The sequence below is a fragment of the Vanrija pseudolonga genome, chromosome 3 (genome assembly GCF_020906515.1).
Source record: "Vanrija pseudolonga chromosome 3, complete sequence".
NCBI lineage: Eukaryota > Fungi > Basidiomycota > Tremellomycetes > Trichosporonales > Trichosporonaceae > Vanrija > Vanrija pseudolonga.
Genome location: NC_085851.1, coordinates 3,680,437 through 3,701,884, shown reverse-complemented (window position 1 = coordinate 3,701,884; position 21,448 = coordinate 3,680,437). Strand labels below are relative to the sequence as shown.

The 21,448-nt window shown below is 62.9% G+C and overlaps 8 protein-coding genes across 8 annotated transcripts; 4 read left to right on the top strand and 4 right to left on the bottom strand.

Annotated features, from left to right (window-relative positions):
• Positions 1–50: 50 nt before the first annotated feature.
• On the top strand, positions 51–1,444 carry fech (Ferrochelatase, mitochondrial; the record flags this gene model as incomplete). The annotated part of the gene is made up of 5 exons (XM_062771522.1): positions 51–172; positions 220–227; positions 274–308; positions 353–927; positions 964–1,444. 5 exons carry the CDS (start codon positions 51–53, stop codon positions 1,442–1,444), a joined length of 1,221 nt encoding a protein of 406 aa, XP_062627506.1.
• A 140-nt stretch (positions 1,445–1,584) lies between these two features.
• Positions 1,585–3,033, bottom strand: ZNHIT2 (Zinc finger HIT domain-containing protein 2). Its single transcript, XM_062771521.1, has 5 exons — positions 2,927–3,033; positions 2,780–2,858; positions 2,516–2,732; positions 2,186–2,480; positions 1,585–2,150 (listed from the first exon to the last, which is right to left on the bottom strand). Exons 1-5 carry the CDS (start codon positions 3,022–3,024, stop codon positions 1,595–1,597), a joined length of 1,245 nt encoding a protein of 414 aa, XP_062627505.1. The 5' UTR covers positions 3,025–3,033; the 3' UTR covers positions 1,585–1,594.
• A 110-nt stretch (positions 3,034–3,143) lies between these two features.
• On the top strand, positions 3,144–4,737 carry WDR89 (WD repeat-containing protein 89; the record flags this gene model as incomplete). Its single annotated transcript, XM_062771520.1, has 4 exons — positions 3,144–3,475; positions 3,555–3,663; positions 3,701–4,252; positions 4,293–4,737. Exons 1-4 carry the CDS (start codon positions 3,181–3,183, stop codon positions 4,735–4,737), a joined length of 1,401 nt encoding a protein of 466 aa, XP_062627504.1. The 5' UTR covers positions 3,144–3,180.
• Positions 4,738–4,802: 65 nt separating this feature from the next.
• On the bottom strand, positions 4,803–12,421 carry cut6 (Acetyl-CoA carboxylase). The gene is made up of 4 exons (XM_062771519.1): positions 11,951–12,421; positions 11,626–11,708; positions 11,319–11,584; positions 4,803–11,213 (listed from the first exon to the last, which is right to left on the bottom strand). The coding sequence occupies exons 1-4, from the start codon at positions 12,024–12,026 to the stop codon at positions 4,946–4,948; spliced, it is 6,693 nt and encodes a 2,230-aa protein (XP_062627503.1). The 5' UTR covers positions 12,027–12,421; the 3' UTR covers positions 4,803–4,945.
• A 1,103-nt stretch (positions 12,422–13,524) lies between these two features.
• Positions 13,525–15,003, bottom strand: LOC62_03G004992 (uncharacterized protein). Its single transcript, XM_062771518.1, has 4 exons — positions 14,805–15,003; positions 14,491–14,643; positions 14,278–14,435; positions 13,525–14,241 (listed from the first exon to the last, which is right to left on the bottom strand). Exons 1-4 carry the CDS (start codon positions 14,951–14,953, stop codon positions 13,682–13,684), a joined length of 1,020 nt encoding a protein of 339 aa, XP_062627502.1. The 5' UTR covers positions 14,954–15,003; the 3' UTR covers positions 13,525–13,681.
• Positions 15,004–15,429: 426 nt separating this feature from the next.
• sft2 (Protein transport protein sft2) lies at positions 15,430–16,359 on the top strand (the record flags this gene model as incomplete). Its single annotated transcript, XM_062771517.1, has 6 exons — positions 15,430–15,642; positions 15,718–15,728; positions 15,779–15,852; positions 15,890–15,982; positions 16,032–16,162; positions 16,215–16,359. 6 exons carry the CDS (start codon positions 15,430–15,432, stop codon positions 16,323–16,325), a joined length of 633 nt encoding a protein of 210 aa, XP_062627501.1. The 3' UTR covers positions 16,326–16,359.
• Positions 16,360–16,477: 118 nt separating this feature from the next.
• Positions 16,478–17,735, top strand: SPBC713.05 (putative WD repeat-containing protein). Its single transcript, XM_062771516.1, has 7 exons — positions 16,478–16,553; positions 16,593–16,754; positions 16,817–16,971; positions 17,010–17,210; positions 17,248–17,351; positions 17,405–17,621; positions 17,661–17,735. The coding sequence occupies exons 1-7, from the start codon at positions 16,498–16,500 to the stop codon at positions 17,687–17,689; spliced, it is 924 nt and encodes a 307-aa protein (XP_062627500.1). The 5' UTR covers positions 16,478–16,497; the 3' UTR covers positions 17,690–17,735.
• Positions 17,736–19,881: 2,146 nt separating this feature from the next.
• Positions 19,882–21,334, bottom strand: LOC62_03G004989 (uncharacterized protein). Its single transcript, XM_062771515.1, has 5 exons — positions 21,137–21,334; positions 21,011–21,072; positions 20,909–20,972; positions 20,724–20,872; positions 19,882–20,683 (listed from the first exon to the last, which is right to left on the bottom strand). The coding sequence occupies exons 1-5, from the start codon at positions 21,204–21,206 to the stop codon at positions 19,937–19,939; spliced, it is 1,092 nt and encodes a 363-aa protein (XP_062627499.1). The 5' UTR covers positions 21,207–21,334; the 3' UTR covers positions 19,882–19,936.
• Positions 21,335–21,448: the final 114 nt, after the last annotated feature.

Sequence of the window (21,448 nt, the reverse complement as noted above, 5' to 3'; positions counted from 1 at the left end):
CTCTCCTTTGCGTCTACACTCTTGTGCATAACCACTATACACGCGCCGCAATGCCCATCACCACTCACTCGGCCGCTTCAGCAGCGCGCAGGGCGGCTGCATCGTCGTCCCGGCCATCGCTCGCCCGTTGCCTCGCGACTGTCCGCGACTCGCCGGCAAAGCCAGAGAAGGCGTAAGTGTCTACGCGTTGCGTTGTGAGCCCCGTACTGACACCTCCAGGCCCACAGGTTTGTTTTGCGGTCGCTGCCAGAGCTCCCCAACTAACCCCCGCAGCCGTTGTGATGCTGAACATGGGCGGCCCTTCAACCGTGAGCCCCGATCATCGGCCGTAGAGTCTCCGCTGACATCGCAGATCCCCGAGGTTGGCGACTTCCTCTCCCGCCTGTTTCACGACAACGACCTGATCCCTCTGCCTATGCAGTCTGTCTTTGCGCCATTCATCGCGCAGCGGAGGACGCCAAAGATTGAGGAGCAGTACAAGGAGATTGGTGGCGGGTCGCCCATTCTCAAGTGGACGCGGGCGCAGGGCGAGGCCATGTGCGCGCTGCTCGACGAGCTCAACCCCGGATCGGCGCCACACAAGCCCTACGTCGCGTTCCGGTACGCGCAGCCGCTCACCGAGACGTGTCTGGATGAGATGAAGGCCGACGGCGTGACCCGCGCTGTGGCCTTCACGCAGTACCCTCAGTACTCGTGCTCGACGACCGGGTCGTCGCTCAACGAGCTGTACCGCGTCGCGAAGAAGCAGGGCTACGGCGCGACTGGCGACGTTGAGTGGAGTGCGATCGACCGCTGGCCGGCCGACCAGGGCCTCGTCAAGGCGTTCGCCCACAACATTCGCGCCGCGCTCCAGGCGTACCCCGAGGACAGGAGAAAAGATGTCGTCTTGCTGTTCTCGGCGCACTCGCTCCCGATTGAGATTGTCAAGTGAGTGCGCAGCGCGTTGGCGTACTGACGAGGTAGCCGTGGTGACCCGTACACCCCCGAGGTCGCGGCCACCGTCTACGCTATCATGCAGGAGCTCGGCTTCTCCAACCCGTGGCGCCTGACGTGGCAGTCCAAGGTCGGCCCCAAGGCGTGGCAGGGCCCGCAGACGGCCAAGGCGATCGAGGGGCTGGCCAAGCTCGGCAAGAAGGACATTTGCCTTGTGCCCGTGGCCTTTACCTCGGACCACATTGAGACGCTGTTCGAGCTCGACATTGAGGTCAAGGAGGACGCCGAGAAGCTTGGTGTGCACCTCACGCGTGCCGAGTCGCTCAACGACTCGCCGATCTTTGCCCGTGCCCTTGCCGACATTGTGAGCAAGCACCTCAACGACTATGACGCTGGCAAGATTGGCGCTGCGAGCGCACAGCTCGAGCTCAGGTGCCCCGGGTGCACGAGCCCGAAGTGCGCGCGGACGAAGAGCTGGCTCGCGCGCGGTGGCAAGGAGGCCGAGGCGTAGGGAGGGCAGGGGAGGCAAGGAGGGAGGGAGGGTGCCGGCCGACGCGTGTCGCCGGCCGGTTCGGGCTCTGGCGCAGCACGGCGGCCGCGTCTCCACCTCTACGGATAGACAAACAGCATAGCAGATCAATGCAACCATTCATGCAATAGTTTACAACAGTGTAATGCTGGCTGGTGGGAGTGGTCCGGTGGGCGGGTCCTCGAGCTTCAAGCTGGCGCCAACCGTTGGCTGGGCGGCTGCCTCATCCGCACTCTCCTCTCGCAACTTGTCCGCATCCTTCTTCACTTCGCGCTCGACTGCTAGCCACTCGGCGCGGGGTACCTGCCGCATGGCAGCGAGGTAGAATGCGACCTTCTTGGCTGGTGCAGCAGCCTTGGGGCGCGCGAACAGGCGGTAAAGATCGTCGAGAACCGACGCGGCACGCGGGGGGTCAGTCGTGATGGGCGGGTGGAGGAGGGGGGCGGCCATGTCCAGCAGGCGGGGGAGGAGGGCTCGTGGCGGCGCGGACGCCTGCATCGCGTCCCACACACTACCCCAGGCCTGCTCGACACTTTCGAAGCGGGTGGTCGACTTGGGAGCGGTGAGGAACGGCACGAGGGCGCCAATCTCAACCTTAACATCTTCGGCCTCGACGCCTTGCTGGGCCAAGTATGCTGCGTCGAGGGAGGGGAGGCGGAGGCTGAGCAGTGTGTGGAGGTATGCCAGTCTGCTGGGTCAGCGAGAACGGCGAAGGCCACCCACACTACAGCGAGCACGTTGTACACGAGCTTTGGGCCGACGCCGGGCGGCGGCTGGATCGCGTCGACGACAGCCGCGTCCACAGGCGGGGGTGGCGACGCGGCGCGCGGTCCGTCCAGCCGCGCCTCCCACCACGGCAGCGCGGGGGGCACGGGCTCCGCCTCGCCCAGCCCGCCGGCCGCAGCGTCGGCGAGCAGCTCGCGCGTCTCTGCCGACTCGGGGTCGCGCATGGCGGCGAGGAAGGCGTCCCTGTGCGCCGGGGGCAGCAGGCGGAAGAGCTCGTTCGAGTCGATGTTTTCTGGGGTCAGTTAGTCGCCACCAGGCCCGACGTACCGAGATCAATGCCGTCCAGTGCGGCTACGAGGTCGTCCTCGTCCCCCTGCTCCGCTTCCAGTGCCGCCATGGCGTCCTCCCCGTCCACTGCGGCCTCCTCGAAGCGCCGCAGCATGGCCAGCGTGTCGGCCTTCTCCTTGGCGCCCGCGCCGGGGTCGAGCGCGATCTGTGACATGACAGTCGCCTTGTAGAAGGGTTCCGAGCACTGCGCGTGCGCCTGGGGCGTGGCGTCAGCTGCTTCAAGACATCTCCAGCTTGACACACCTCGTCCTGGAAACATGCGAGCGAGCAGTACGCCACGTTACACCGTGGGCAGGTATACCTGCTGTCGTTGCGCCGGCATCTGGTGGTGTCAGCGGCTGTCGCAGCTCCGACTCGTCTCAGCAGCAGCTGCGACGCTGCGACACGCACATGCCGCATATTCTTGCTGGCGCCTCGGCGCCCTTCTTGGGACGCGGCACGTCGAACGGGAGCCGGATCTGCTTGGGCTTTGGCTGGCGTATGGACATGGAGTGGGGGTGAGTGCGATGTGAACTTGTCCGGTGGAGGTTGGTGGAATTTTGGGTCATCAACAAGTGGCCACTGGCCACCGTCGTCATCGCGACGTTCTCTCTCCGTCGTCTTGACCTTTCCTCACCCACTGCACCCCCACCCCACCTCCCAAAATGCCACCCCTCCCCCCGGTCGCCTTCGCGACACTTGCGCACCAGCAACCCGGCAGGCCGTACATCACGGGCATCACGCCGACCTCGCTCTCGGGCCACCTGATCCTCCAGCACCCCGACCCGGTGCTCACCATCGCCGACGCGCAGACCCTCGCCCCCGTCGAGCGGCTCACGGGGCACACTGGGCCCGTGACGGCCGTGACGTGCGAGGAGGGGAGTATCTGGAGCTCGGCGAAGGACGCGACTGTCGTGCGGTGGGACGAGCGGAGTCGGCGCGCCGCGACGACCATCAAGGGTGGGTACTGGAGCAGTTCGCCGGAGGGGGCCTGCGCTGCGGTGTCGAGGAGAGAGACAGAAGAGTTGACACTCCCCAGCATTTATCCGCAAGCCCCTCCCTGTCACTGCACTCGCTGTGAGCGAGTCCGACCACCTCGTCGTCGGCGGCACGGAGCTTGTTTCATCCGAGGCGCACATCTTGTTCTGGTACGGCGGCCGCAGTGCGTATCCAGCTAACGCGCAGGGACACGCGCAACGCGTCCGAGCCGGCGTACCGGCACAGCTCTACGCACTCGGACGACATTACGCACCTGTCGATTCTCCCGCCCACGTCGTCGTTCCAGGTGTCCCCGGCCAGACAGCTGCCCCAGCGCCTGCTGCTCTCGACCGCCACAGACGGCTGCGTCGCGCTGTCCGACCTGCGCCAGACGGACGAAGAGGAGGCCGTGCAGGCCGAGGAGAACTGGAACCAGAGCATCGCGGCCGCCGGGAGCTACGCCTACGAGGGCCGGCTCAAGATCTGGGCGCGCAGCGACATGGACTTTGTGGCGGCGTGGGGCGTCGGCGCGGACCCGGACGACGGCGAGCTCCAGCTGCAGGACTTTGCCGAGATCAGCAGCGCCCAGTTCAAGTACCGCGACTTTGAGCTGCCGCGCGCCGGCCCGAGCGTCGTCGCGCCGGTGGGCAGCGAGCGCGCGTACCCCGACAGACTGCGGAGCGACTACCTCATCGACGTGTGTCCCAGCCTCGGGGTGAACAACCGTGGTCTGCCGATCGTCGGCGTGGGGTCCAACGAGTGGGTGCTGTGGCGGGGAAACAAAACTGACGTTGCCCAGCGGCAACATTGTCATCCAGCACGCGTCCGCGTTCAGCACGCGCGAAAACCGCCCATACCACCCCTCGGCGTACTTTGTCTCTGAGCCCGGCGCGCGCGGCCACAAAGACGTCGTGCGCTGCATGTACCATGCGGTGCGGGACGAAGCGCTGTATACCGGCAGCGAGGACGGCGTGCTCGCCGGCTGGAGCCTGGCGAGCTTGCCCCGTCTGTGGACGGGCAACCCTGCTATCGATGACGACGGAGGCGACGGGCGCGAGGACGTCGCCTCGGACGACGAGGACGACGAGAGCGAGATTGAGACGGAAGAGAGCGAGAGCGACAAGAGCGACAACTCGGACGACATGGAGGTTGATGAGGGCCCCCGTCATGGTCCTGTTTACGGCGGTCGTGGACGCAACGACCGCCAGGACAAGCGGAGGGAGAAGCGCCACGCGCCGTACTAGTTAGCGCATTGTATACTAGAGCAGACGCCTGCAACCAGTCCGTCCACTGCAACGCTCACTGCAACTTTCACTGCAAACTTGCATTCCCCTAACTAGGAGCAAGCTGTATATAAGTCTATGAATTCGGACTACGAAATGCAAACGGACGGTAATGACACAAGAGGAGGCAGAAGCCTCCTTCCTACAGAGCACATTCTATGCGAGACACTTATTGCTGCGAGATCTGCGCGAGGAACGCGGCGCGGTCCGCAGGGGCGAGCGAGTCGAGGATACGCTGGAAGCCCTCGAGAACACCGCGCTGGTTGGTCGAAGCCCACGACACGACATTGTCGGCGCAGTACTCGTCGCGAACGCTCTGCACAAAATCGTCGATCGAGTCGCCAGACTTCTCGAGGAAGCCAGCAATCTCGCTGTCGGACGAGAGCTCGGGGGGAACGAGCTGCTGGTACAGAGCCTTGCGCTCGGCGTACTCGAGGTTGGGGTTGGCAGTCGACAGCTTCTTGAGGACGCGGACCTCGCTGAGCTTGCGTCTGAGCGACCAGTAGAGCGCACGACGAGCGTTCTGCCAGTCGCAGGGCACACAGTCGGCCTTGGCCTTCATGCGGCCAGAGCGGTCGTGAAGGTCGGCAAACTCGGTGGCAATCGAGTGGTACGAGGGGCCGAGGTGCTTCTCGCGAGCCTCGAGCTTGGCCTGGGCAAGAGCCTTGGCCTCGGGGTTGGCAGCGGCCTCGACTTCGGCCTTGAGCGAGGCGTACTCGGGGTCGAGACGAGCCATGGTCGCCTGGATACGGGGCTTGCGGTACTTGACCTCGACAATACCCTCGGGCTCGAGGACACCACCACGCGACTCGTTGTCGACAAACATGGTCATGTACTCGGGGTTGATCGAGGGGTCGAGCACGACCCAGGCACCACCACGGAGCTCTCCGTTGGGCACAAGGTAGACGATCACGGGGTGCTTGTAGCTGCTCAGGCCGTCGACAATCTTGGCACCCTCCTTGAGGATAGCCTGGGCCATGTCCGACATACCACCCGAGAAGCCACGGAAGTTGGCGAAGATGATGAGCGGCAGGCCCTCGCGGTTGGCGTCCTCGATAGCAGTAGCAGTCTTGCGCGAGCTGTCGGGGAACCAGACGGTACCCGCAAGCGCGACACGGCTCTCGGTCGAGTTCTCGTTGGCGGGGTCGGCAGGGTCGACACGCTCAATGGTGCGGGTCTCGGCGGCAATGACGGCAACGGGGATACCGTTGATGCGACCACGGCCAGTGACAATGGTCTGGGCCCAGCCACCCATCGTCTCGAAGAACGAGCCCTCGTCCAGGATACCGGTCTGGAAGGTGTTGTTGTCGTCGACAACACCGGCAAGGAAGTTGCGGGGGTCGTAAGGAGCCTTGGTAGGCGTCCAGTCGACGTCACGGTCCCAGGTGTCGCCAGTGGGGAGGATGGGGATGGCCGAACCACGCTTGGCAGGGATAAAGGTGAGGTAGTTGATGATCTGGAGAGCACCGTCAAGGTCGCTGCCCGCAGTCAAGTGCGAGATACCGTTGCGGTACATGATCTGGGGACCACCAAGCTGGATGTTGGAAGTGTAGACCTCCTTGCCGAGAACCTTGTTGATGGCCTGGGCACCAGTGAGGATGATGGGCTGGCCCTCAACCTGGACGACACGCTGGCCGAGACGAACAAGGTAGGCACCGATACCGACGGAACGAGCAGTGACCATGGAGATGGTGAAGATGTCGTCGTAGGCACGCGACGTCTCACCAGCAATGAGACCCGAGCCACGGAGACACTCGACACCAAGGCCGTCCTTGAGACCAATGATGGCAGTGATCTTGTGGCGGCGCTCGCCGTTGACCTCGATCTCGTCGGTGATCACAGAGCCCTCACCCATGGCGTTGAGCTTGTCAAGGCCAGCGGGAGTGAGGTAGAGGTAGTCGAAGCCCTTCTCGGGCTTGCTAGCGTCCTTCCAGGCAACCTCGAAGAGGGCCATGACCTCGTCGGCGAGACCGATACGGGCACCCGAGTTGGCCGAAAGGTAGACACGGGGGAGACCGTGCTTGCGGGCGTACTGGGTAGCCTTGTAGAAGTACTCGTCCTCGAGGGGACCGAACGAACCGATCTGGAACGTAATGTCGTTCGAGATGACGACGATGCGACGGCCCTTGGGGTACTCAGGAGTCTTGATGGTGTAGACCCAGGCGACCATACCAGCCGAGTTGAGGCCAGGGGGGCGGTTGACCTCAACAAGCTCTCCATGCTCGTCAAGAACAAGCTCGGACGCGGTGAGGAGGTCCGAGGGGATCTTGACGTTGGGGAGCTGCTGCTGAACCTGGTGCCAGGCCTTGTCGACGGCCTGACGGAAGAGGTCGGGGAAGTCGTAGACATAGGTGGTGCCGATGATGTGAGCCTGGTAACGGCGGGGCTGGAGCGACTCCTTGGTCGAGTAGGGGAAGTTGACGGGCTGGAGGTGGAACTGGCCCTGTTCGCCAATCGACTTGAGGATGGTCTTGCCCTTCTCGTTGGTGACCTCCTGGTAGGCCTCGTACTTGACGACGAAGCCCGAGACGTTCTCAATGAAGGCACGAACGGGGAGAACGTTGCCCTCGTCGTCCTCGATGACGACACGGATCTCGGCCTGGGTAACGCGGAGACGCCAGAGACGCTTGCCGTGGCGCTCAATGAAGCCCGCGAGGGCCTCCTGGACGTCGTCAAAGGTGACGTTGAGCGCGTAGACGCAGTTGACGCTGATGTGGTTGCAGTCGGCCTGGCGGTACTCGGCGGCAGCGACCTCGAGGGTGTCGAGAATGTCGCCGACAAGACGGTCGGTCTCCGAGATGAGGTACTCGGTCTGCTTCATCGTGCCGACAAAGCGGCCGGGACGGAGAAGAGCGCGGACAAAGAAGCGCACGTCCGAAGTGTTCTCGCGGCCAACGGCACGGTAGACGTGAATCTGTCTGTTGCCCGAGGGCTGGGGGGTGATCTTGAAGTTGGAGAGACGTCCAAGCTCGAGCTGGTAGGCAAGAGCGGGCTCAATGTTACGGATAGACTCCTCCTCCTTCCAGCCGCCAGAGCCGTCCGTGAGCTCACGGAGGGTGACGTACGAAGGGTACTGGTCCTTGCGGCAGAAGACGAACGAGATACGACGAACTCCAATGCCGTTGACAGCGTCCTTGTGCTCGTTGACAAGAGTCGTGACCTGCTCGCGGAGCTCGGCGTCGGTGGCACCGCTGTTGCCGTTGAAGAGGCGGAGGGCAACGTTGAGGACGTGGGGCTTGCGGGCGTCCTTGCCGTACTTCTCGGAGAACTCCTGGATGTTGAACGCGGGGTAGCGGGCGAGGAGGCCGGCGAAGCCCTTGTTGAGGTCCGGGATGGTGTTGAACGACGAGATAAGACCGAAGCGCACAGGCTCCTGCTTGGAGTGAACGAGGAAGTTGAGGTCGCTCATGCTGGCAATGCGGGTGATGTCGCGCGAAGAGTCAACGCGGGGGGTGGCCGACTCGAGGCCGGGGCCACCCATCTTGAATCTCCAGGTGACAATGTTCGAGTCACCAGCCTGGGCAGCGGGCTCGTAGTCGAGGTGCATGACGTTGTAGACGCGGTAAGCGCGGCGAACGTAGACCTCGAGAGCAGCGAGGACAACCCAAGGGTCCTTGTAGTCGAAGAAGTTCGACAGGACATCGAAGACGGTGTGCTTCGAGTCGGTGACCTCCTTGAGGAGGTCGCTCGAGGGCAGGCGGTGGCCGCTGCCAGACTCGCCGTAGTAGCTAGTGGTGACCGACGACTTGAGGATCTGCTCGAGCTGGATGAGACGCTCCTCGTAGCTAGGGAGCGAGCCAACGATGAGGACCTCCTTGGCCTTGAGGGCAGCCTTGGAAGTGGGGCGGCTGTCGAGCTCGGCCATGCGGTTGAGGGCCTTGGAGACACCGCTCTCGGGGGTGGTAGACGCCTTAGGCTCGGCCTTGATAAGGTCGAGGAGAGCAAGAACAAGCTTGGTCTTGGAGGCAACCTTGGAGTGCGAGAGGACGAGCTTGACAACGTTGTCGAGGTCCTTGTTGTCCTCGCGGAGCTTGAGAATAATCTCCTCCTGGGTGCGGCTCTGGTCGGCGAACGGCTCCTCAACCTCGGTGAAGTAGTTGAGGAGGTCGGCGTAGATCTGCCACTCGTGGACCTTGAGGCCGTTGGCGAACGCGTCGATCAGAGTCTGAAGAGGCGCGATGGCGTTGATGACAGCCTGGCGCTCCTTGAAGGGCACGTTCTCGTCGACGTAGATCTGAATGATGCGCTTGAGCTTGTTGGAGGGGAACTCGAGCTTGGAGTTGTGGCAAGTCTCGATCTGGGCGCGGATCTCGTCCTCGAGCTTCTGGGGGATACGGCCGCTGAGGGTCGAGAGGACGTCGTGAGCGTTCGAATAGGGAAGCTCGGGGTCCTGGAGCGAGGACTCGACGGTGCGGAGCGAGGGGAGAACAGCGGCGCTGTTGTCGAAGCCAGCAAGGTTGTCGTAGACAACCTCGAGGTGCTCGCGGAGGCGCTGGTGGGGCTTGGTTCCGTAGCGGCCGTTCTTGAGCTCGAAGGTGGGGAGGATGCCGTCGAAGGGACGGGCAAACTTGACCTTGGAGGGGTCGTCGAGGGTGAGGATACCGAGGAGCTCACCCTGGGCGAGTTGCTGACCAGGCTGCTTCATGAACTGGACAATACCGCTCTCACCGGCGGTAACGGGCATGATCATCTTCATGACCTCGATCTCGGCGTAGGCGTCGCCAGCGTCGACGTGGTCGCCCGACTCCACGAGGAAGCGGACGAGCTTACCAGGCGAGGGGGAGCGGAGCTGCGTGGGGTCACGCTCGTCCTCAATCATGGTGGTCTTGGAGTCGATCGAGATGACCATGGCGCCGACCTCCTCACGGAAGTAGACAGTGTGCGAAGCACCCTCGAGCGAGATGAGGAGACCGCCGTCGCTGAGCGGGCGGCATCCGACAAAGATGCGGCCACCGTTGAGGTAGAGGGTGAACTGCAGAGGAGCAGACTTGGCCATGGCAAACGAGTAACGAACATCGTCGTAAATGAACTCGGTCTTGAAGAAGGTCTGGAGAGTGTCCTTGGTGGGAACCTGACCGCGGTCGAGGACCGACTTGAACTTGGCAACCGACGCCTCGTAGGCGACGTGAGCCTTGACGACGGCACCGCAGATGACGGAGAGGGTCGTGTCGGGACGCTCCGAGGTCATGCCCTCAGCGATAAGGCCGTCGAGCCACTGAGTGGTGAGAGTGTTGTTCTCAAACTCGGGCTTCTCGAGCAGCTTGATAAGGTACTCGACAGTGGTGCGGAATTCACCACGAATGCTAAGCTCCTTGAGAGCGACGACCATCGACTTGCGGGCCTCGCTACGCTCCATGCCGTAGGCGAAAATGTGGCCGAACTGCGAGTCGGCGTACTCGTGGAGACCACCGGCAGCGTTGACCGAGAAGTAACCCCAGACGTTCGAGTTGGAGCGGAAGTTGAGCTCGGTAAGAGCACCCGAGGAGGGCTTGAAGCCGGCGTCGGGGTTCTCGCCAGTGATACGACAGGCGATAACGTGGCCCTTGGGGCGAGGCTTGCGCTGGGTGTGCGCAGACTCGGGCTTGTCGCCCTCGAAGTCGATCTCGGTGACGCCGTGGGGGTCGAGGCCGTAGAGAGTACGGATGTCGCGGATCTGGTGGAGGGGGATACCCATGGCGATCTGGAGCTGAATGGCGGGGATGTTGCATCCCGAGACCATCTCGGTAGTGGGGTGCTCGACCTGGAGACGGGGGTTGAGCTCGAGGAAGTAGAACTTGTCATCGACGTGCGAGTAGAGGTACTCCACGGTACCGGCAGAGACGTAGCCAACAAGCTTGGCGAGACGGACGGCGGCCTTCTCCATCTCCTCGAACTTCTCGGGACGGGCAATGGTGACAGGAGCCTCCTCGATGATCTTCTGGTGACGACGCTGGACCGAGCAGTCACGGCCGAAAAGCGAGATGGCGTTGCCATACTGGTCGGCAATAAGCTGGACCTCGAGATGGCGGGCGGCAGAAGCAAGCTTCATGATAAAGATGGGCGATCCAGGAACCTCGGAAGCGACGGCCTGGAAGGCGCCCTTGAACTTCTCCTCGTCGTCAACCATACGGATACCCTTTCCGCCACCACCCTCAGAGGCCTTGATCATGACGGGGAAGGTGATGCGCTTGGCGCGGTCAAGACCCTCCTCCCAGTCGTGGACACAGGCATCGTCGTACGCCTTGTCAGGAACGGTCATGAAGCCTTGGTCGGACAGGATAGTGTCCGTGATGCCGGTACCGGACCAGGGCATGCAAGGAACCTCGGCGGACTGGGCGACGATGGTGGACGAAATCTTGTCACCAAGCGAGCGCATGGCCGAACCGGGAGGGCCGATGAAGATGATCTTGGACTTGGCCAGAGTCTCGGGAAGACGGGGGTTCTCCGAGGCGTGTCCCCTGCGAACATGTCAGCGATCGACGAAAAATACGAAAAATCAGATGGAGGGTGAAAAGGCGCTAGATAAGATAATATTACGGTTGGACGTGAAATTCGACACTTACCAGCCAGCCCAAACAGCGTGCACACCAGCACGCTGGGCAACATCGACGATAAAGTCAACGTTGGCGTAGTTGTTGTTGTTGCTACCACCAGGGACCTCGACATAGCGGTCGGCCATGCGAATGTACTCGGCGTTGATGCGCAAGTCTTCGGGGGTAGCCATGACCGTGAACTCGATCTGGCGGTCGGAGCCAAAGGTCTCGTAAGACCACTTGCGGATGGAACGGATTTCCTTAACGGCGGCAATACCATTGTTGGCAATGAGCACCTGGGAGAGTTAGTGGCGATGCGTGGGAGACTGATACACACCTTTGTAATAACAGTGTGGCCTCCGTGGCCCTTGACGAAGTCGGTCACGAGGCCAGAGGGAGCCGTGTCGATCGCGTTGGCGCCTGGTGGAGGCGACGATGATGATGGCGGCGGCGGCGGCGGCGTTGTATGGTCGCGGGATGCATAGGAGAGGAGAGTGCTTGTCAGCTAGGCTGTCCATTGCTTGTCTGTAACCCGAGAAGCCCAAGTCCACTGTTGCTTTGCTTCGCGTGGGCGAAGGAGCGAGACAGAGCAACCGCCGTGTCCCCAAAGAAAACGGAGCACAGTGGCATGTGGGCCCCACCCTGGGTGCTCGGTGACTCACCAATAAATTGGGCGACGCGAGCATGGTCGTACTGGTCACCGTTGACCGGGGCGCTTTGAGGAGCGGCAGAGGTCATGGTGGGCTTGTAGCTCTAGGCTTGTGAAGAGCAAACCCAGTAAAGGGGGCCGAGAGTGGTTGGCGGACTAGATTGGCTGGGGGGAAGGCCGCTGGTTGCCGATGACGCTGTGAGAGATCGGGACAGGCGGTGGTTTGGGTCGTGGGTCGCTAGTAGTTTACAAGAAGGGGAATAAAAGATGAGAGGACTGTGCGCTCTATGCAGTCCAAGTGTCTTGTCTAACCCTTTTGTTGATGAGAGAGAGGAGGAGAGTAGAGTGGAAAGGAGATGAGAGAGTGAGAGAGAGTGTGGGTGGGAGGGGGGTTGCAGCCGATGCGAGCAGGCTTGGTGGGGTGGATGCGCGATCTGAGCCGGTTAACAATCTCCGCGCGGCGGCACCCTGCCTGCCTGCCAGCCAGCCAGCCAGCCAGCCAGTGCTGGCTCATGATAGTGGGTGAAGTGGGGGGTGTTTCCATGGGGGAAATACATGTCACGTGACTTTGAAAACAAGAGACGTGGGGCGCGTCATTACCCAGCGCCCAGCCAGCGCGCGGCCAGCCAGCCAGGCTCTGTTCCGATGGTCGTGGTCGCTGCCTGGCAGCCAGCAATTCAGGATAACTGTGCACTGAAAAAAAAATAATGGTCCACCCCAGAGAAACGAACAATGCCGCTGTCAGCCGTCTAGCAAGCTCCCACGCTGCTCCTGGCTGCTCGCTCACTCGCTCGCTCCCCTCGCCCCGCGGCGCCGGCGGCTGTAGCCTAGCATGCCCAGACCCTCAGGCACAGCTAGCACACCTGCGCGACAAACCAACACCTTCCACTCGTGTCCCCATCACGGCGAAATACTGACACCCTTGACCCCTCCCGACCACTGCCGGACACGAGGTCCGATACACCCGACTGCTGGATGCTACAGCGCTGCTCTTGATGTCATCTATCGTGCCCTCACGGGCCCTCACTTTGATGGGGCAGATATTGGGGACAAGTTTTGATTGTGGTCGTCCTGTTTAAGGGACACATCATCACGACGCACGATGGCCACTCGGAACGGCACCACGCAGCGGCACTTGAGCTTCATGCTCGGCCCAGTGCCATGTGAAACAGAAGCAGCGTGTTGTCCTTGGGCCACCGAGAAAGACAAACCCTCCCCCACCCTTCCTTGACCACCTGGACTAGGTGGACTACACGGGATGTCTATAGATACATCACGACTATCGGACAACGCTGGTTACATAGTGGGGAAAATCGCGCGGACATCGGAGACGGCACGGTGGTACACTCAATGTACAGACGCCAAACCTGACAACAAAGAGGTGCGCCGCCCGTGCCGCCCAGAGGCGCCGAGAATGCAACATGGCCAGCCATGTGGTCTTACGTACGCTGGAAAACACCATTGTCGGTCCGAACAAAGGTGTTGACGAGTCGCGCCGACACCGAGATTACGATGGTATGCGGACAGTCGACTTGCGACCTACACCTCTTCGCACACTGCACTCACTGCTCCGAACACGTACAGGGATCTCGTAACGGATTGTCTCTTACATGACCTGTACTTATGATACAACGTTTCGCATTTCGCGGCGACCCGGTGGCGTCAACCTCGGCTGCCACCTCGCCGCTGTCTGCGCCCTCTCCCACCGCTCGGCGGCGGGCTCGCTCCACGGGCTCACGGCAGCTCAGTCCCCCCTCGCCCTCCTCCCCCTCCCCTGTGTCGAGCCCTGGATTCTCGCCCAGTCGCTGTCACGCTCAAGCATCGTCGCCTCTTCCATCTTGCGCATGTCGTTGAGCGCCTTGCCGAGAACCCAGCCCGACTGAGCACCGGCACCACGCTTGCCCGAGTTGTTGGTCGGCGCCGACGTCTGTCCACTTGCAATGGCGAGCGCCGCGCTGGTACCGGGAGCCGCACCGACATCCTTGTCGTCGTTGGCAGCCTTGCCGCGGGGACCACGCTTAGTTCCCTGCAGCGCGGTGTAGCCGTTTGGTGGGGCAGCAACAACCAACGACGTCGACTGGGGTGTCAGAATGTCGTCGGTTGAAATCTGGGCCAGCGCAGGAGCCAGCATTGCGTGGAGAAGAATGTCGCCCTTGTTGCCGTCGGCCGGACTAGAGTGGCCAGAGTCGCCATTTGAGCGCAGAAGCGCCGGGGTCGCACTTCGCGACGTCGACTTGGGCTCGATACGGGATCGGAAGGGCGAACGGCGTGGTGGCCGGCGCGCCTGAGTTTCCAGTAGAGATTCTGATGTCAGTCACCGTGTCACCGTGCGCCACTCACCCGTCACAACATCTCCGCCCTCCTTCTCCTCGCGCAGCTTGCGTCGGCGTTCCTCGATCGAATTGAGCAACCGCTGGCGAACCTGGTCACGAGCCTCCCAGTACATGCCCTCGATGTGGTCGCGCTCGCTCTCGTACATCTTCTTGGCCTGGTTGACCCTAGCGGCTGTATCAGCCGAATTGCCCACTGCACCAAGGTGGAGGTCGAACTCACTTGTACTGGTGGTGCGTCTCGGTAGCCGTCAAGAACGCGTCGCGCTCAATGGTCTTGGGGTACAGGCGGAGGAGATACTTTGATGAGGTTGGCGGTTGCGTGTTGACAGCCTTGTTCTCATTGTGGTACTCCTTGTATTGCTGGGAGAATTTCCTGCGCCGTTAGCGGCCGAAGGGGGAACGGGGTGGGGCGGGGTGGGGTTGGGCTGGGCATCCGCAAGACATTGCGCCGCAGTGACGAGAGACCAGTAGCGCCGCCGTTTGCAGACCTCGCCTCGCCCGGTGGATGGCATTCACCGGCCCACACCAACTCACTCGTCGCGGTTGTTCCAGCTCCCATTGTGGAGGAGCTCAATCTTGTTGACAGTCTCGCGCCTCTTCCTGTCACGCTTGGACTCGGACTGCAGCGGCGGCAGGATTGTTGGTATGGCGGCCGAAGACTGGGCCGGGGGGTACTTTGACATGATGTAGGTGTGTGGGTGTGTGTGTGTGTCGCTGGATGTGAGGGATGAGGATGAGTTGCAGTTGATGTCGGTTGTCTTGGCCGGAGAGCGACGATTGTCCCCTCGCCGCCTGGCTGGTGGTAGTGACGCCGGGTGCAGCCAGGCAGGCCACTGAGTGGTGCACACAATGCCGTGCACAGCCAGCCAGGCAGCCAGATTTGATAACAATACCAAGGTTGATTTGATCCCGAATTACACGTAATGGGATCACGTGGTGGTGACGCTGCCGCTTGCGCGCTTGGCCCTCGCCCGCCGCGCCGCCCACCTGCCACCCATGCCTGCCTGCCTCCAACGCTGGCGTAGGCTGCGACATCGACGAGATCGAGGGAAGTGGGGTAGACGCGGCCAACCAAGCGGCGCAAGCACAGCAACAACAACGACACCTCAACGTTGCCACATCCCCCTCGCATCTCCATCGCACCGCCGCCCACACCACAATGTCCAGCGGCGCCGCCTCTGCCTTCCACGGCCAGCTCGCCGGCTTCCGGTGGGCAAACTCGGTCCAGGACGACTCGGCGGCCACAGCAGGAGCTTCCTCATCACAACCCGCCGGCGGCGTGTTCGGCCGCACATGGAACAGCTTGAGCGGGTACATTCCCCTCCGGAACGAGGGTAACAGTGCAGAGGAGGAGGCGTACTTTGCGCTTTCGGTGAGTACTGCGATGGGAGTGGAGGGGTCGTCCCGCTGCCCTGGAAGATACATTTACTGACGCCGGCGTCAACAGCGATGGGAACGGTGAGCTGTGACGTGTTTACTGTAAGCAATGGCCAGCTCTGACACTCCAGATTCCTCGGCTTCATCGCGTGCTGCCTCGGCGGCATGGCCTGCTTCGGCATCGCCTTCCTCTTCCTCCCCATGTGTGAGTTGCGCCGCGCCGGGACGCTACTCACACCCAGTGGCACTCAAGCCCCGCAAGTTCGCGCTCGCGTTCACCCTCGGCTCGTGTCTCTTCATGCTGGGCTTTGCCATCCTCCACGGACCGTGGAACCGTAAGTGGCGGCGGCGTGTAGCCTGCAGCGTAGCTGACGCCGCGCCCAGACGTCAAGCACATCGTCTCGCCCGAGCGCCTCCCTTTCTCCGTGGCTTACTTTGGCTCGCTGGCACTCACGCTCTTCTTCGCGATCGGTATCCGCTCGACCATTGGCACGCTCATTGCGGCCATCGTGCAGGTGGGCGTCGCGTCGGGCAGCGAAAGGCCGAGCAAGCTAACAAAACAACCAGGTCGGAGCCCTCCTCACCTACCTCGCCGCCTACTTCCCTGGCGGCGTCACGACACTGCGCTTTGGCGGCCAGATGGCCCTGCGCGGCGCGGGCAACGTTCTGCCTTTCTAATTGCGCACGCATCTATGCACTGTATTGTAGAGAACGGGGTTGTGGACTCGGGGTGTGGCTCGGCTCGGTGATTTGGTTCCGTCATGAGTGAAAGTGGAGACCGAGCATATCTCGAGGTTGTTGTTGTTATTGTTGTCGCTGTCGCGTTATCTCTCGCTCCTCCGATCCTCCAATGGCCATGGCACCGTCCCGGGGCAACGGCGACGTGCCCTCGCGCCTCGTCCAAACGTACGCTACTCCCCTCTCCTCGATCACACTAACACGCAGGCTGGAGCACCAGGGCGCCGTCAACGTCGTCAAGTACAACAATGGCGCCAAGTACATCCTGAGCGGGTCGTCGGACCGCACGATCAAGCTGTGGAATCCGGCGTCGGGCAAGGGGATCAAGGAGTACAGAGGGCATGCGCACGAGGTGTTGGCGTTGGATATGTGAGTGGCCGAGCCGAGCTAGGCACGCTCGCCCAGGTCGAAGCCTCTCTGACCACCACCAGTGCCCACGACAACGCCAAGTTCGCGAGCTGCGGCGGCGACAAGGCCGTCTTCGTATGGGACGTGGCGAGCGGCGCCGTGCTGCGTAGGCTACAGGGTCACTTTGGAAAACTGCACGCCGTGGCCTTCTCCAACGACGCGGGGTTGCTAGCGAGTGGTAAGCTGAGAGCTGCTGATCTCCAGCTTACACGCCAGCCGGCTTCGATGCCAAGATCATGCTGTGGGACATGCGGGCCGCCGTGCGCGACCCCCTGCAGACACTCAAGGGCGCCACCTCGTCCATCACCACGCTCGACATCCCGCCCGACTCGGTCGAGATTATTGCTGGCAGCGCCGACGGACATGTTCGGAGTTACGACGTGCGGATGGGCAAGGTGACGGAGGATTTGGTGGGAGGTGAGTTGAGTGGCCTTGATTCACAGCTCACGCCCAGCCCCAGTGTCCGGTCTCACGCCGTCGCCGTCGACGCCGCGCGAAACGATGCTCGTCGCGTCACTAGACGGCAAGCTGCGCCTCTTTGACCGCTCGAACGGATCGGTGCGGCTACTCCTCCCCCGGCCCCCTTTGGTTTCGCTAACGCCCCGCTCCAGGTCTTACAAACATTCTCGGGCCACAAAGCCACGACGCAGCGCTCCAAGCCCGCCTTTGCGCGCGGCGAGGGCTCCGTGCTCGCCGGCGACGAGGACGGGCGGCTGTGGACGTGGAGCGTGCTCGACGGCACTGGGCAGTCGCGCGCCGCGCACTCGCGCGCCATCACCGGCGTGCTGGCCAACAGCAATGGCAAGGAGGTCATCACGGCGTCGTTGGGTGAGTCAGCGCCGCGCGCTGCCGAGCTAATAATACCAGATGGAACGATCAAGGTGTGGGGGGTGTAGTGGCGCTAGCACGGTGGCAGTGTACAGTATGCAGCATTTGGTCCAGCCAGCCCAGCACCACGCCAGTGGCATCCGCTCCGCCCTCCGCTGGTCGCTGGCTTCCTTTCTCCTGCCAATCCGCCCGACGTCACGCCGCCACGCCCGCTCAAGCGTCCTTTCGCGTCCTTCATCGCGCCTGACAACGAGAACGGCGGCAGGGACCGAATGGTGCAGCATGACCCGCACGCAGCTGGCGTGATGGCGTGCAGACAGTGACGACGGATCAGCTGGGTGGTGCTCCTGCACCACCTCCATCACGCTGACAGCCCACTCACGACTCTGACAGCACCCACTCACACTCCTTTACGGCGAGACACGCATGCCGACTGTACTCTAACCTCACTCGCTCGCTCGCCATGGTGTCCAGCACCCTGCTAACAGTGTATGAAGGTTGGCCGGGGGTGCAGCGAGCGGCGTCCGGCATGCGGCGGCGAGCTGACCCACCCCCTACCCGCAGCCACGACCCTCGCCGCCGCCCCGATCCTCCTCTTCCTCGCGACCCCGCACCTCCTCCGCGCAAGCGGCATCCCGCGCTCGCGCCGCCTCCGCCCGCCAGCGCTCTCCCTCGCGCTCGTCGGCGTCGCGCGCGCCGCCCCGGCCGCAATCGAGCTCGTGGGGCGGCTAAAGGGGGTCACGACGGCCTCGGGCACGGCCGACTCGGTGCTGTGGGTCTGGTCCGGTTGGCGGCGTGTCCGCCCCGCTGATGATGACATGCAGCACGACGTTCCTCACGGCCGCGGCCGTCGCCCACTTGCCTGCGCTCGCCTTCGTGCGTCGGCATGACGCGGACAAGCTGCTGACTTACCCCAGACCGCCGACACGCGCCTCGAAACCCCCACGCACAAGCCGCGCCCCCTCACAAAGGCCTTCTACGCCGCCCTCCTCTCCGCCGTGTACGCCTTCGCGACCTCGCACGCCGTGACCAGCGCGCTCGTCGGCGGGTCCCAGTGGTGGGGGTACTACTATGCGAACGGGTCGTGGTGGTGGCGCTATGGTGCGTGACGATGTGGCACTGTACAGTGCTAACCCCAGCCCGCCTCTCGCTCCTCTTCCCGCCCGTGCTCGGGCTCTTCGTCTGCCTGTGTACCGTCTCAACGCTGTACGCAGTCAGCGGCAACCCCAACCCGCGTATCCGCCCGACATGGCGGCACTGGGCGAGCGTGGCATACCTCGCCGTCTGCAGCGGCGCAGTCATCACCTACCTGTCGTTCGAGGCGGTTACGTGGCGCAACGACTGGTGGCCCCGGGTGTTCGAGGGTGAGTACTGCCCACAGCGTAGCTCACGCCAGCGTCAATCGGGCTGGCCACCGCCTTGCCACTCACACTCAACGTGCACGTCTGGCGCGCATACGGCGCCTGGGTGCGCTGCCGGGCGCCACCACGCACCCAGCGCCTCAGCTTTGAAGTCAGCGCCGTCTTCGTCAACTCGGCCAGCTCGACCAAACGCGCCAGCCTCGTGGTCGACGTCGAAGCCGCTCTGCCCTCCCCACTCGGCTCGGACCCGTTTGCCGCGGTGCCAATGCCGCCGCCCGCGCCGCGCGAGTTTGTGCCCATCCTCGGCGCCGAAGTCGAGTGCCTCCCGCCCATTGCCGAGGACGAACGCGGGTCCAAGCTCAGCGTGATGAGCGTGCCCGAGGACGTGACCTCGCGCCCGACGACACGGTTCGACGGCGTCTCCACCATGCACCCCGTGTCCCCGTACAGCGCGAGATTCTACGGCTCGCCCCGCCGCAGTGCGACGAGCGCCGCCTCCCTGCCCTTCGTGTACGCCCTCTCCGAGGAGATGGAGGACGACCTGCGCCGCTTCCCCATGGACTTTCCCGTGTCGACCTACTCCGACTTGGACTTTAGTCTCCGCCCGCCGTCGGCGCGCTCAGTCGGCTCGTCCTACTCGGACGACATGGAGGCCACAAGCGCCGAGTCGCACCACTCGCGCCTCCGCCTCAACTCCAAGGCATCGAGACACGTCGCCCAGTCGAGCGACTCGCTCAGCGTCCTCGACCTCGAGGGCAGCGTCATTGTCGTCAGCCCAGTCGATCGCCGCCCGTCCATGGAGGTCGCGCGGATTGTAAACTTGTCCCGGCAGTAGGCCAGGCGCCGGGGCGGATCTGCTGGCCAGAACCTAGCCTCCTTGTTAGTATGCACTCGTGGACATTAAATCGTGGCCTAGAACAACTGTACACATAATTACACACTCCACCCACGCCCCTATGGTACCGCCTCGCCGTCTGTCTCGTCAAAGACGTTCTCGGGCGGCGGCTGATCCGCCTCGGCCCGGAACCCCAGCACCGAATCTGGCAGCTGCGAGCTCGGCTCCTCCTCGATCGTGTCGATTGCGCCGTGCTCTCTCTCGTCTGCCTCCTTTTGCGCGTCGGCTTCGAGCTCCTCGACAGTGTACGCGCTTGGTCTGCGCTGGGGCGCAATCATTGGAGACTTGTCGGCAGCGTCGTGTTCTGGCTCGGGGTCCTCGCTAGCCACCTCTTCAGCGATGCCCAGCATCTCGCGCAGTGCCTTGTTCTCCTCCTCGAGCCGCTGAATCTCCATCTCGCGCTCCATCGCCCAGTCGCTCTGTCCCTCGGTGCCAATGTAACCGCCCGATGTGCCGGGGACAAAGCCGGGGAAGTGCTTTCGTCGGCTGCTGTTGGCTCTTGGCGGTGGTGCGGCACCGGCAGAGCTGTTGTCGCGCGACGAACTCGAGCTGTTGGGGGAGATTGGTGACGGTGTGCGTACTGCCTCGTCGGGCGAGAGGAGACCCGACAATGCCGATGGGTCAAAGGTGCCCTCCTCGCCGTTCAACGAGCGCAGCGCAGACCTCAGCAGGGTCGACAGTCGCGTCAGCAGGAGCGAGAGCGAATTGTCGTCGTGCAGCTGGGCTGCCGAGTGCGCCGTCTGCAGGGACTGCAGCAGTTGCGAGTAGTACGAGTGCAGGGCGAGGTCGTGTTGTTGTGATGCATGCTGCGGGTGTGAGCGACATGTTCTGCCCCATTGTACTCACTGCAACGCCGCGGAACTTGCCCATGACCGTCTCGAGCGTCTGCTCGTACTCCTTCAGTAGGCCGTTGAGCTGCTTGTTCTCATGCTGAAGCGTCTGGTTCTCGAGGACCAGGTGGGATGCAAAGGCCTCAAGCTCGCTCTGGAACTCCTCTATCGGGTCAATCAATCATCCAACTGATCACCCACCATCAGAAATGTCGAGGTTGAAGCGACGCAGGGGGAAGCCAGCGCCGGCGTGGACGGATTGGCCCTGGTCCAGTCAGCTTTGCCCCATACGCACCCGCTTACCTTGACGTTCTCTGTGCGAGACTTGAGCTGCTGGACGAGGGCACGGTTGTTGGCGAGTTGCTCTGGCCGCTTGTTAGCAGCCGACCGGTCGCGCGGTTCTGTGTGTATCTTGCCATCACCACTCACCCGACAACTCATTCACCAACGACCACACCTTCATCAGCTCGTCGTCATAGTCTATCATCTGCCGCGACATGTTTGGCGCGTCCAGAGTCGAGTGGGTTGTGTGTGGTGGGTTGGGTGCTGTCCAAACCTTGTTGTTGAGGTGTTCAGTTGACGAGATGACCGTGTTCGACTGGAGCGGCGGCGGCGAGAGCAGGCGAGAGCAGGCGACCAGGCGGCGCGAAGGTTGCTTGCTATGTACAGTGACGAAACAGCCAGCCAGCGACTGCTTCAGGGGCGCAGAAGCCGTGACGGAAGCAAATCCCAACACCGTCA